The sequence below is a fragment of the Eublepharis macularius genome, chromosome 3 (genome assembly GCF_028583425.1).
Source record: "Eublepharis macularius isolate TG4126 chromosome 3, MPM_Emac_v1.0, whole genome shotgun sequence".
In the NCBI taxonomy this organism is placed as follows: domain Eukaryota; kingdom Metazoa; phylum Chordata; class Lepidosauria; order Squamata; family Eublepharidae; genus Eublepharis; species Eublepharis macularius.
Window position 1 is genome coordinate 58,508,410 of NC_072792.1, and position 14,244 is coordinate 58,522,653.

The window sequence follows — 14,244 nt, forward strand, 5'->3', positions numbered from 1 at the left end:
GACAGGAAAAAAGAAATACTTCTTCATACAATGCATAATTCACTGGTGGAATTCACTGTGATGGGATTCATTGATGGCCACTACCTTAGGTGGCTTCTTAAAGGGATTATACAAATTTATGGAGGAGACTTTGTCAGCTCTTCATTACCCTCACACTTTGACAGATCATAAAGGGTAGAAGACTGCCAAATCGAAGGAGAAAGACAAGAAAGGCTCTGAAGTACAAAGGAATATTTTTTAATTATAATAGATCACCACTTTGGGTGGTAATTTATAGAAATCTCCACCCTCCACACACACACACACAAAACTAAGAAACAATTTCTACAATAAAAAATATGATCATCATGATAAAACTGTTCCTGGATTGTATTGCTTAAGAGTTTCTCCCTGCCATTCCACCTGTCTATGCACAGTGAGCTGCAAGTAAAAGAGATTACATTTACATAACATTTTCCTGACATTTCTGCCTTCAAGAAGGATCTTTCCCCCCATGAAGGAGCTGTGATGTACATTGTTGCCACCTTCTGCCAGAAATAATGAAGTCCAGGAATAGTTTTGCCACTTCATTCCACCGATTGTTTAAACTGATACTTCCATTGATATCCCTAGACCTGCCTTAAGCAACAAAGAAAAACTTGATTTCTTTTGATGTAAGCATGTAAACACAATATAGATTGTTTTATTATTGTTATGCAATGGTAGGATTTAAGAATGATTTCTGCAATGTCATTACAAGAGATGCCAAGCCTTGTACTGAGTATGCTTCATACTGTTCAAGATAGGTTTTCTATACATAGCTTTGTCAAGAACAGTGTTTAAGAAGAACAGTATTGCAGTGATTTAAGTTCTTTACAATGGTTCAGATTGTAATACTCTGAAGTTTCCTGGTTGTTCGGAGTAGTTCATGACATTCCAGGTAGGCTGTCTCAAAAGATGGCTACCTTCAGTTCATTCGTTCTAGACAAGTTCAAAGTGGTCGCATAAATGTTGCTCTAGTCACACTATTTTGGCATGTACCACAAACTCCAGAAACAGCATCAAAGAGGTATAACATATCAGTACAAATCTGGTTGGTCTTTATCAGTCGCCTTTACTATATAAACTTGAAAGGATGGCTGACATTTTCATACTTCACTTCTGGAAGCACCAAATGAACAATGTTGCTTAGCTAGGTTTTCAGTGTAGCTTGGACTTTTGAAGTACTACTGTGAAAAATGGCTCCTAAGCTTCATTGATGACCATTCAGTGCAATGACCAGTTTATTATATTCCAGCGCTACTTCTTTGGCACATTTGGTATTGGTATCACTTGCATGTCGTGATCTGAAAAAATAGGGGTATTTTCACTGAAACCAGTTGTCACACATCTGCAGAGCTTCTTTTGTATCTTTTGTCGAAATTCCTTGGAAGCGAAGTAATAAACTAGTGGGTCAAAACAACAATTGAAGCTGTTCATTGCAAGGGAAAGTTTATATTCCGCGTAAAATGACTTATCTTCAAGTGTATAGACATAATGGACAACTGATACAACAATATGGGGTAGGTAACAAATGCAGAGCACCACCAGCAGGATTATTATCAAATAGACGGTATGCCTCTTGGCTTCCCTGAGTTGTGTAGAAGAGGAATGAAGGAGAGTCAGGATAATTGAGATGTAACAAAATCCCATGACAATTAAAGGGAGGAAAAAGAAGAAAAATATCTTGGAGCCAAAGTAAGCAATGAAATGCTTTACATCTTCAAACATATTTTGAGGCAAAACATCAAAGCAGGTGATTATTGAGAGCTGCTGAACATGAATGGTTAGATTATTCTTCATGAGAGGGATGAGTGGCAGTAAAACGAGTGCCCAGATGACAACGCAGGTAAGGATGGAAGTTCTGATTGGCCTCATGGCTTTGTAATGCAGGGGGTGGACTATTCCCAGGTAGCGTTCAATGCTGATACTCATCATGGTTAACATGGAACAGTGCATGTTTCCATAGAACAGAACAGTGACAACACGGCACAGAGTGTCACCAAAGAGCCAATTGTTTTTCTTCAGGTGGTAGATTATTTGAAAGGGGAGGACCATGCTGTATAGCAAGTCTGCGATGGTCAGGTTAATGGAGAACACAATGATGGGAGTCCAAGGCCTTGAATACCACCAAAGGAACCATAAGGAAACACAGTTGAGGGGAACACTGATGCTGAAAATAATAGAGAAGAGAATGGGCAAAGCGATTTGAAGCATACTGCTTTGAAGCATCTCAATTGTGGTGTTGGTCACATTTCCTTTAGGGGTTATGGCAGACAGCTCCGTGTATCTTCTTGATGACCAGGAGATTGTAAGGTCTTGAGGGTGAGGCATCCTTCTTCAGAAAAGAAGCTTGAAACCAGTACAACTTTAATTCTAGATATAAAAATGAGAAATAATATTGGTGAAATCATCCATTCTGGTAAACTGTATCATAATCACATTTCTTCTACAGCTCTTACATATGTATTTATCAGAAATGTAAACATTCACCTGTGTAAAATGTAAATACATAGAAGTTCATAAACATTCATAAGCATTTCTTTGCACTAATGGACCATGTTGTCCTGAGCCATGTTGTCCTGGCGGGATATAAATCTATTAAATTAAATTAAATTAAATTGTTAGTAAAAGGAGTACTTTGATGCCATGAAACTGAATTGTGTTTGTCTTAACATGGAGGTTTAGAGTGCTATTTTTGCGACGTACAAGACAAAAGTGGTTCTAGGTTGACTAGCAGATCATTCATTCATTCCACTTTTTTTTTTTTAGAGTCAGTGTAGCTGATGTTTTATGCCACATGGGGGATTTACTCATTTATTTCTTGTACTATCTAAAGAATTAGTTTGCAGTTAGAGATGATGGACATCAGATGGCACCAAAACATATGATATCTAGTGGAAGAGAAGTAGTAGAAAAACAATAACAACAGGAGGAATCTGACAAATTCAGCAGCAGGTACTAGCATTTAAATGGGGATAAGGGATTGCATTGTGGGTGGCTTGAGAGGAATATGATCCACATGAATGTAGTGTGAGTGTGTATGTGTTTACTCATGCTGGGCTATAGCCAGCATCACACCATAGCCAAATAGGAGAGATCCTCTCCCATCCTAGCCCTGCTCCTCTCTCTCTTACTACTTACAGGTCTGAAAGTGCCCAAAGGCCAAACAACCTACTGTGGCTCACACTTACACTCATGAGTGTGCATACCTAGATGAGCATGCATGAATGGGCATTCTCACATACACGATCTCACACACATACCATCTTTCTCTCTTATTGAGGAAGGAATGAAATGTAAGTGGAGATTCCTGCCAGTCCTATCAGTGATAATGACTGGATATTGCCCCCAAGATGCTTGAGATGTTGCAAGGGCTTCTGATGCAATTTCCTCTATCTGCCTAGAGACACTCCTTTAAGCCTTTGCAGGGTGAGCTGAAGGTAGCTGAAGGAGGGTAACAGAGCACTTTCTTGCTAGGAAGGGCACCTTGGAGATCCTGCCTAGCCATACTGATCCTGAAACTATCTCAAAACATTTTATACACACACACACACACTTCTACATTTACACAGCTTCTTTTCTTCTAAACAAAAGATACTAAAAATCTTGACACAGGAATATTTTATAGTATTTAATCATGATAATGAATCCATCAGTTAACTAGTTTTACCAGTGATTATTCTCCGCTTGCCACCAGGATTGCCATATTATTCCTACTAAATAAAGAACAATGTAGGATTGAAAATCCCTGGATATGTATTTGCATCAGATTTCTTCGTGTTTTCAGATTTCTGCAATCCAAATCTTATTGCACCATATATTGGATGCCTCATCCTGTTGAATGTACTGGACTTACAGCCTCCTGTTATTTATTACATTTAAAAGTATACATTTTATTTATTTATTTATTTACGTCATTTATAGTCCGCCTTTTTCACTGAAACACAAGGCAGATTTACTGTAAATAAATAAAATGTATACTTTTAAATGTACTGAATAACAGGAGGCTGTAACTGCTACATTTCCTGCTCCTCCAGTGGTCCATTGGTCAACTTTCCTTGCCTACTTTCTGTTTGCAAAATTAGCATCCTGATGGCTTCAGCAGGCATGAGAAGAAGGGTTGCCAGCTTTACCTTGACACCCAATATTGTCTCTTAAATTTCAATTTGGAGGGAAACGAACAGCTGCAGCTGCTTCCACTTGCTCCTGCTATTGATATCGTTCATCTTCCTCACCTGCTATTACAAGTGAGACTCTAGATATGCTGCACAGCAGGAGGGAAGAAGGTGGGTCACAGATCCATAGAGAGAATGGATGGCACAGGAGAGGGCCTCTGGCTCAGTGGCATAATATCCGAGGGTCAACCTGTGGCATTTCCAGTTGAAACAATCTGGTAGTAAGTGATGTGAAGGACATTGTCTGAATGACAGGATTCTGGTTCGGTATAAGGCAGCTTCAAGCGTCCAGGTGACAAAAGATGCAGCTACCTTTACTTCCACTTCAACTGGAGTTGTTAACAGGGAATGTCCAATGTCCAACCCAAAGAAGATGGTGACGCTTTGCTGTCATCAAAGATTATTATGGGGGAGGTCTAGTGTGTGGTCAACTGCAGTCTCACTGGGAGCATAAAGGTATGGATACTATTGGAGAAACTTACATTGTTGAAAACACAGCATGAGGTAGCTGTTATCCTACCCTGAGTTTTACTCTAATGGGAAGCAAAAAGAGTTTGAATCTCATGTGACCTGATGCAAAAGGCAGCAGGGCACCTGTACTTTTCACCAGTGCATAGAAGACAGAGAGAACTCCAGCAGTTGTCGCTTTTCTCATTCCTGTAGCACTGTGTAAGGATAAGCTGCACCTGCAAACCCTGCAGGGTTTCTGCACATAGCTTCTAATAGAACAGGATTCCTGTTCTCAGTTGCAGGTGGCCAACTCTTTCCCATAAGTAAATATGGGAAAATCTACTTGCTTAAAAACAGGTGTGCGTCAAGCTCTTCGTAATTTAATTGTGAATAACCCTCAATAGCAGACACCATTTCAGCATGTGAGACATACTTTCCTCCTCTGTACAGATATATTTCATAGGGGTAGAATGTGCCACATTTATTGTGTTTATTCATTTCCTTTACATGCCAATTTTCAAGTTTAAGAGAAGTACTCAGGTATCTATTTCAGAATACTTTCTTATACACAGCTGCTGCTTTTCATAGATCAGTTCACTACAGGCAGAGACCAAATGTAAAACAGAGACCACACCAGAGCATATAACTCCAGATTTCTCATGAGACCACTCTCATTTTGGTGAGATTCTCTGCCTAGCACTCCAAAATACTCAACGGACATTTCTGCATGCACACACATGCACACACGTGCACTCTCTCTCTCTTGCACCCACATGCATGCACACACGCATGCACGCACATGCGGAAAGCCTTCCCTGATACCTTCAGCCAGTTCTTCCAAAAGCCACAAAGCTTACTTTTCTGAAGGGGGATGGGGAGAGCAGTCAGCCATATACTGGGACCTATCCTTCCTGCAATTACTCTTCTCTTGATTTCCTGATGTGGTCAATAAGAATTCAATTTTTCATGTCCGCAGTATTGGACAAAGCACATTTTAAATTGTGTATTCATTCATAGGCAATAATTTTTTGTCTAAAGTGGCAACACCATTTGTGAAAACAAATCAATTTAACAGTAGCTATGTTGTGTGCTATGTGAAACATGCAGTATAGTTCTGATAGCACCATCAGATTCTATCTTAGAAAAGCAAGTATGGGACTAATAACACATTATGCGGTCTTTGCGTAATATCCAAACCTGCAATAAGGACTTTCACCCAGATGTGTGCTGCATGCCTCCCATTGGGAACTCCATTACCAGTTGCGCAGGGACCTGATTCAGACTGGGTTTAGGTGTGCATGGGGGGGAAAGGAGCTTAAGACTTTGCGACATTTTCCTGTCCTGAAACAGAGTCGGGTTGTTGGATGGCTCCATTTGTACTAATGGGGCACTCCTCAACAGTGAAACTGGAGGCCTCTTGGGTCATTTCAGGTTGGGAAAACAGAACAGACTTAAGTGCCTTTCCCCTGTGCACCTCAGTGCCAACCCAAATTTGGCTCCTGTATGCCTGAGAATTGAGTTTCCAGCGGGGACTCTGCAGTGCACATCTGATTGAAAGTCCAGACACCTGTGACCCAAGATGGAACGTGCATTAGGCCTCAGTTATTATGAGTCCCTTATTGTCTCAAATTTTAGCCTAGTAACATGAAGGACAAGGGAAGGGGCCAGTGAGAGAGGAAAAGGGAAAGCTGAGCAAGTTGCTGACATGGCCTGCCTTTCCCATTGCTATTTATTCATTGGTGATGAAAGCAGTGAGGGAATTATGACTGGCTTCTGACATGAAGAAATTAGAAAGTACAGATTTTTGTTCCTTTTTTGTTCCTTTTGCTTGCTAAACCAAAGGAAATGGGAACTAGCTAGTTGTGACAGAACCTTCATTGCAAGATCATCCTTCCTCACAGTTATTTTGTAATTAGGAAAATAATGAGATCCCCTAAACCTGCTCTTGCTGGTTCTCTGAGAAAGCTCAGAAATTCTCAGACATGGTTAAAGAAACTTTTGGCACATTTACGCACTTCCTGTTGTTAAACATTTCCTTTCACACTTTGCGCTGAAAGCTACTTGTTAATTTTTTTAAGGTTTTTTTTTTTTGCTTTGTCTGCTCTTTTGCAAAGTAGGCTTTGTGAAGGTACTCAGTCAGCCAACAACTGCACGCAACATAGGCAGAGCAGTAATCCTTATGGTAACCACAGAAACATAGAGCTGGAAGGGTCACCAAGTGTCAACTACTGCAACCCCCTGTACAATGCAGGAAATTCACAGCTACCTCTCGCCATCACCTACTGATCCCTGCTCTATGCCCAGAGGGAGGCGAAAAGCCTCCAGGTCCCCAGGCCAATCTGGCCTGGAAGAACATTCCTTCCTGACAGCCAAGTGGTGATCGGCATTACTCTGGACATATAAAAAAGGGCCATGAGAGCCTAGCAACAGCTCATCCGTTTCTGCTCTCCCCCTCATAGCTAGCTACGGTTGCTAGGTCCCCTTACCCTCACAACGGGAGGGGGGACCCAGCACTTACTGTCCTGGGGGTTCCTTGGTCCCGTGCTGGTGCAACAACATCACTTCCGGGAAGTGATGTCATTGCGCAAGGCTGGGGAATGTGTCGCAACACTTCGCAACAGGCTGGGACCCAAATGGGCGAATTCGCAAGATGGTTCTGCTTAGAAGAACCTTTTTTGTTGCTGGTTGGGGCCACTATTTTTGTAATGTTTATTTGGTTTTTACTGTTACTCTTTTTGATGCGTATATGCTGGGGGTGGGGTTGAGATGTTCTATTGCTTATTTAGCCTTTGTAAACAACACTATCTTGAGCTAACTTTTTGTGGAGAAAAGAGTCCAAAAGCATCTTAACAAATGAATGAAATAATTTTATTCCTACTGAAATCAGTCAGTTGGATTCTTTTTTTATTCCAATAGTAACCAATGGGATATGGTTATGTTGGATTTTGATTAGTTAATATAACTGCTGCTCTCTAACAGACATTCTCACTGAGCAAGTAACTAGATCCAGTCCTACATACTACAGCCACATATTCCGCTAAGGGTCATTTTTAGATTCCTTCTCATACTTACTCATATCTGATTCAATTGCCTCTGTTTTCATCAACATTTCATACATTTTATCCAGCAAGAGAATACATTCGTTGCATATTGTTAACATTAAGTTAATGGCCTATCAGAATCAAGTGACCATTGAATTTAAGTACTTAAATCTGTATTTTATAAATAGTGGAAAATAAGAACACCAAATAAAATATTATGTGTAATGTTTTCCATCGTTTTTTTAAAAATCTGCACATCCATATGTTAAACAATCCTGCCAGGTCATAAAGTCACTAACTGAGGAACCTGATGCTTCATTTTTCCAGTCCAAGCCCATTGAAGTCACTGAAAGTCATAGTTTCTCTAACCGGTTTTTGAACCAGGCTTGTCTTTGTACATTGGAGCCAGTGAAAGATTGCTTTTCTTCTACATTAGCACTTTTGTCACTGCTGAGTTTGCAACACACGTCCCTTTCCCCTCCTCCCAAATGCAACATTGGTATCTAAACATAATGAGTTTTTGTGCAGCCCTCCATCATCCTGCTTCCAGCTCTGTGCCTTTATAATCAGTGCCTTCACTCTCCCTGTCAGCCCCAGCCCACCCTAGTAAACAGAAAGCTCTGCTTACCCCTGGATGAAAGAGAGGAGCAGCAGCAGCCGCACCATTATTTTGAGAGGAGATGCTGCATCAGGGAGTGAATTGCTTGGTGGATCTGAAGGACTCATCTCTTTCCTACCCCCCTCTCTTCTCCTCACACACTCCCTTCCCCTTTTCTTCTTTGCTGGAGACAGAACCTTCCCCTACTTTATTTTGTGATTTGTAGTAAGGAGGGTGCCCTGATCTGGATAGCCTAGGTTAGCCCCGTCTCATCAGATCTTGGAAGCTGAGCAGGGTTGCCAGCTCTGGGAGGGAAAATTCCTGGAGATTTTGGAAGTGGGACCTGGAGAGGGTAGAGTTTAGGAAGGGAAGGGGAGGGGCCTAATCAAGTATAATAACACAGAGTACACCCTCCAAAGCAGCCGTTTTCTCCAGGGAAATTGATCTTTGTCATCTGGAGATCAATTGTAATTCCAGGAGATCTCCAGCCACCACCGGGAGGCAGGCAACACTAAAGATTGGTGCTGGTTAGCTCTTGGATGAGAGACCACTAAGGAAGACCAGGGTTGTTATGCAGAGGCAGGCAATAGCAAACCACATCTGTTAGTCTCTTACCTTGAAAACGTCAGCAGTGGTCATAACATAAGTCTGCAGCAACATTATTTCTTTGTTTACTTACTTACTTCATTTATACCCTGCCTTTCTCCACAATGGAGACCCAAAGACAGTTACATCGTTCTCTTGTTCATCATTTTACCCTCATAAAAACCCTGTGCAGTAGGTAGGCTGAAAGAACGTGACTGGCCCAAGGTCATACAGTGAACTTCCATAACACAGCGGGTATTCCAACCTGGGTTTCTGTGATTGGAGTCCGACACTCTGAGTGTCTAACATTTTGACCCTTTGGGCATCTTTGAATTCTGACACAGTGTGGTGGGCACAACCACAAAATGGATGCAGCAAGAGGTAGAACCATAACCACCTCCAAAGGACGTCAAAGTGCAGAGGAGAAGAGGGGTAATTTTAAAAATACTCTAGGGCAGGAGTGTGAGAGAGAATAAAATGAACACTGGTGGCAGCTGCTGCCCGAGCAACATTATTTTGATCTGCACAGCCAATCAAATCTCCAGTGCCATATCAGAAGCCATGCTGGGATGCTTTGTGTGTAGGACTTTAGGGAATGCAGCAAAGTGCACAGACAGCAAAAAAAACCCCAACCTAGATGCATTTTTCTTGGAAACTTCAGTGCAAAAGTAGTCTGAGGGTCAAACTAGATGTGCAGACTTTTAAAGAGTTGGGTTTGGGTTCCCCAGACCCAACTTGGGTTCCCCTCAGCCATATATAGGGCTGGTGATTGGCACGAGGTGGCAAGCCACCTGGAAATCTCCTGCTACCAGCAGGCAACCCTGGCAAATGTGGTGGGGCACACCAACATCACTTCCTGAAGTGACGTTATCGTGCTGGCTGCAGGAGTGCTCCCATGCTTCGCAGGAGGCAGGGCGATTCTAACAGAATTGGCCGCATGTGAAGCATGGGAACATTCCCACAGGCAGCACAATGATGTCACTTCCAGAAGTAATGTCATTGTGCCCTGCCAGGAGCGCATGCGGAAGAACATCCCTCCAATCAGAAATATCCACCCGACCAGAAGTCTATAGGGACCTGGCAACACTAGCCACATAGCAGCTGTGGGGAAAATAAAGGAGACACCAAATGGCCTCAGAATGCCACCACAGGGGAAGGAAGGGCTCTTCCCACTCAAGCTGTTTTCCAAAATATGGAGCAGGGGTTGTCTCTATTTTTGCTGCTCCATGTGGAGTATTCTGTGCGAGTGGAACAGTAAAAACAGGTGGAAACACCTCCCCCTGTGCTATTTTGACATGGGAAAATGGCTACCCCCAGGCAATCCTGTCCCTACCCCTTCCAAATAAGAGAAGGACAGAGAACAAGACTGCCCAGACAGCCCCACACATGAAGTTTGGCCAGGCACATCACTCACTGCACTAGGTGAGTGAGGCCTCAACAGGTAGGGCAAGGTTAAGCCACACTGAGCAAGCAAGGCCAGACTAGGCCAAGTACATCCCTCACTGGGTGGGATGAAGCTGAGCCAAGATCTTTCTGCACTGATCTGGGGGAGTATGCCCAGACTGAGCACGTTTCATCACTGGGTAGGTGGAACTATGTGTGTCTCTCACATGTTGGGCAGATGAGCCTAGGTTAGCTACATGGGGCACTTCACTGCATGGAGCACCTCCCTCACAGGGTGAAGCAAGGCTGGGCCAGACATCTCCTTCCTCATGCCATGCAGGGCAAGAGCAACCAGCTTGCAGCAGAAGAAGAACATACCCGCCTTTCGCTTGTGCTGGGGTAGTCCTAGAGGGGGTGGGACTGGCCATCTGCCTGTAGGGAGTTTACCTGGTGGCTTTAATTTTCTTATTCTTTTGATTCTTTTGCAGTCATGTTCAGGCAAATAATGGGAATGGGATATCTACTTACACTTGATAATTGATTATAATAGTCTTAAAACTTAATAGAAATACCTGGAAGATCCATGACTGGCTTGCCCCAAATCTTGACTTATCTCAAAAATTTATTTGGATCGGGTTGAGATATAGGGAATGATGAAAATTATTCACTGGTGAAAAAAAAGGAATTGTATGGGTACTTGTTATCTTCCTTCCCAACCAGCCTGATTGGATAAAGACACTGGATTTGGATCCCACAAGCCTTTCTATTGGTACTAGAGGAAACACATGGCAGCCTTCTTGACTAATACCCCTCATCACTGTAGTCCTTTCCCACATGTGTGTTCTTACGGGCTCCACCATCTCTAGCATTGTCTTTTTGGATTATCTTGCACCCATAGAAAAGCTGATAGTATCCAACCCGAAGGATCTAGTTAATACAATGGAAGAAATGAGTTCTGTTGCAGGAAAATAACCCCACTGCTAACCCTAAATTAAATGAAATGTTGGACATTCAGCATCTGTCTGCAGGATGGAATCGCCATAGGCATTGCCTACTATGTGCAATCTACAATAAAACTACTTAGAAAACATAATTGCTACCATAATTGCTCCAATTTTCACTTTGGTAAAAATTTGTGAAGAAGCTGTAGGTCTGAGGTTTTCATGATACAAAGTAAAGACATGGCCTACTCTGTGATATCCTATATTTGCTGTTGGGGAAAAAATCAAGATGTGATCCTCTTCCTGGATCTGAAACTGGACAAAAGCTAAGCAGCCCACACTTTCTTCCTAACAAGTGCCAGCTCTGTATTGCAAGGAAGCTTGTTCTCACACACTAGTCTTAAAGGTGTGAAAATGATCATCCTGAGTGCGCGGAGATTTTTTTATCAATAGAGTTAAAGAAGCAGCAGAAGAAGACTGATGAAAGAAAACCATCAGCTGGGAAAACTCTCCCTTGCCCTTTTGCAGTCTTTAGTAAGTAGTGGGAGCAAATGAAGTGCTGACTCGAAAATGTTACAGATGTACAGAGAGAGGGAATAAAGAGTTTCTAGCTGAAATTTGGGATGGCTGTTAGGAATGTGCATATAGACTGAAGATCTATATTCTTTAATATAGTTAATATAATTAATCTGATTACAATCACTTTCAATGTTCCGTAGTGATTGAAAATGTTCAAATTTATTATTTTAGTAACTCACTCTATGGTCGTTTCCACACGCGCCCCAGGAGATCGCACAAACTCACAGCATGAAGCGTCTTCCTAGCACGATCTCCTGGCATGATCCCCTTTAATGGCCTGATGATGTCAGGAAAAGGGCCATTAAATGGGATCATGCCAGGAAATCGCCCTAGGAAGATACTTTTATGCCGTGAGTTTTGTGTGATCTTCCGGGCGCATGGCTGTGTGAAAATGGCCTATAGTTTTATTTTGTCAAGAGCCGAGAGAAGCTCAGTAGATATGTTGTCTTAACACAATGTACTTGCTGAACAGGAACATCCAGATAGGCATTTTCTATGCCGTTTTCTGCCAAACATTGCACCACCCCAGTGATTCTCTGCTTGTACATTTTATCTTCACACCAATCCTATGAGGTAGGCTTAGAGACAGAGCATGTGTGTGGATATTCCAACGCCATTTAATGAATTTCTTGATAGAAGGGGAATTTGAACCCAGCTTTCTGCTGCTGTAGTTCAGCCTTCTAACTACTGCACTGAACTGGCTCCCACTTGAGGAAGTGTAGCATGAGTCCAAACGTACCACGTGACACATACATCTGGCAACATCCCTAGTTATGACCATCCACCATTTGTTACTTGACAATGTTGAACACAACTCCATTTCCCACAATAAGGAACTAATCCCCAGGCTAGCCCAGTCTCATCAGATCTTAGAAGCTAAGTACGGTTAGTGCTGACGGGACATCACCAGGACAGACCAGTGTTGTTATGCAGAGACAGACAATGGCAAACCACCACTGTTAGTCTCTTGCCTCGAAAACCATAGCAGGTGGTCACCATACGTTGGCTGTGACTTGATGGCATTTTACACATACACAATTGGTCAAATAGGTAAATTGAAGAGGGGAGGATATTGCAGGAACTGCACCACTAACTGTAGAATTGAAGGGCAAGAATGTACCCAAATATAAATCAAACTCAGTTTGTACACCGAGAGCCAGTACTTAAATTCTCTGAGAACTGCAGTAGTCTCTGTTACTGACCTAAGCCAGAACTTCAAGTGCAACCTAAAACATTTAAAACAATTAAAGCTATATATCTTACTGTTTTCTCTATAAGTCAAGAAGATATTATGAAAGAACGGGCAACTGTACCTTTTTAATAGTTGCACAGAGGGTGACATTTTCATAGATGCAGCTTGTCATGTAGGAAGTGGGAGAGCAGGAATAGAAAAAAACACAGATGCTGAAATTCCCTCTTATATAAAGGTATAGGAGGCTTGATGCCCTCCATTTCTGTTTCATGTAAATAAAATAACATTCTGAACAAAAAGAAAAGAAAATGGTGATGATGCCATCGCTGCAACCCAATTGAAGTTGTGTTGTGAGCTATTTGTTAGTGCTAGTAGGTACTCTAATGTCTGAGTAGTACTGTTGCCTTGCTTGAAATGCAGACACAAGGTAGGAGGAGCTTATGATCTGGTAACTCCCACAACTTTGCCCCCTCTTGTTGGGAACTATGGGCCAAGCTACAAGTGACGAATGATACTTGAACGGTAAGTGTATTTCTCCCTGTTCACTTGCCCTCCACTTGCGCTCCACTCGATCCACTTGCCGTTCAAGTGTCATTTGTCGCTTGTAGCTTGGCTCTATGATTCCTCCAGGGGGAGTAACCATATTGTACACATGGTCTCCACATTTCAAAAAGCATGAGACACAACCACACAGAAGCAGCATACACACTGCTGCCCCCCAAATAGCATCTTCCATATGTTAAACCATATCCATTTTTTAAAAAAACCCTCCAGTTCCCCTCTCTGTAAAAAAACTATATACCCATATAATCCACCATAATGGGCCATTATCCCAATCCTAATGTGTCACAGAAAGAGAAAGATATGCTGCCCTGCTCCAGAGCCCTTTGTGTTATATTACAGAGACTTAGTCCAGTGAAACTAGTATGGACCAACAAAAATACTACAAGGGAAGACAATCTACACTTTCCCTTCCAAGGTTACTAGCCAATATATACTGGGAGAAAATTCTTCTGGAATCTTAATATGTATCAGATTCTATGAAAGGAAATCTACACACTGGTCCTCCACACCTGACTAATTTAAGTAGAGTAAATCATTCCCATCTTATCCCAATCTACTTCTGAAGTGAATGGTTAGAGTCAATCCTATCCCATTCAATAGGAATACCAGGAAAGTGTATCTGAGAGCCCAACATTATATCCCTATGTAGATTTGTACACCTTTTTGAGCCATTTCACTTCAATAAGCTAAAAAGGGGTTCATCTGTTTAAGATTA

General features: G+C 42.1%; 1 protein-coding gene across 2 annotated transcripts; it reads right to left on the bottom strand.

The window, feature by feature from the left end:
• Positions 1-298: 298 nt before the first annotated feature.
• Positions 299-13,129, bottom strand: LOC129326174 (P2Y purinoceptor 8-like). Of its 2 annotated transcripts, none has more exons than XM_054974340.1 (2): positions 13,087-13,129; positions 299-2,394 (listed from the first exon to the last, which is right to left on the bottom strand). In XM_054974340.1, the coding sequence occupies exon 2, from the start codon at positions 2,350-2,352 to the stop codon at positions 1,279-1,281; it is 1,074 nt and encodes a 357-aa protein (XP_054830315.1). In that variant the 5' UTR covers positions 2,353-2,394; positions 13,087-13,129; the 3' UTR covers positions 299-1,278. The 2 variants fall into 2 exon arrangements, with proteins under 2 accessions (XP_054830315.1, XP_054830314.1); XM_054974339.1 differs by lacking the exon at positions 13,087-13,129 and adding an exon at positions 8,316-8,388.
• Between the last annotated feature and the right edge of the window lie 1,115 nt (positions 13,130-14,244).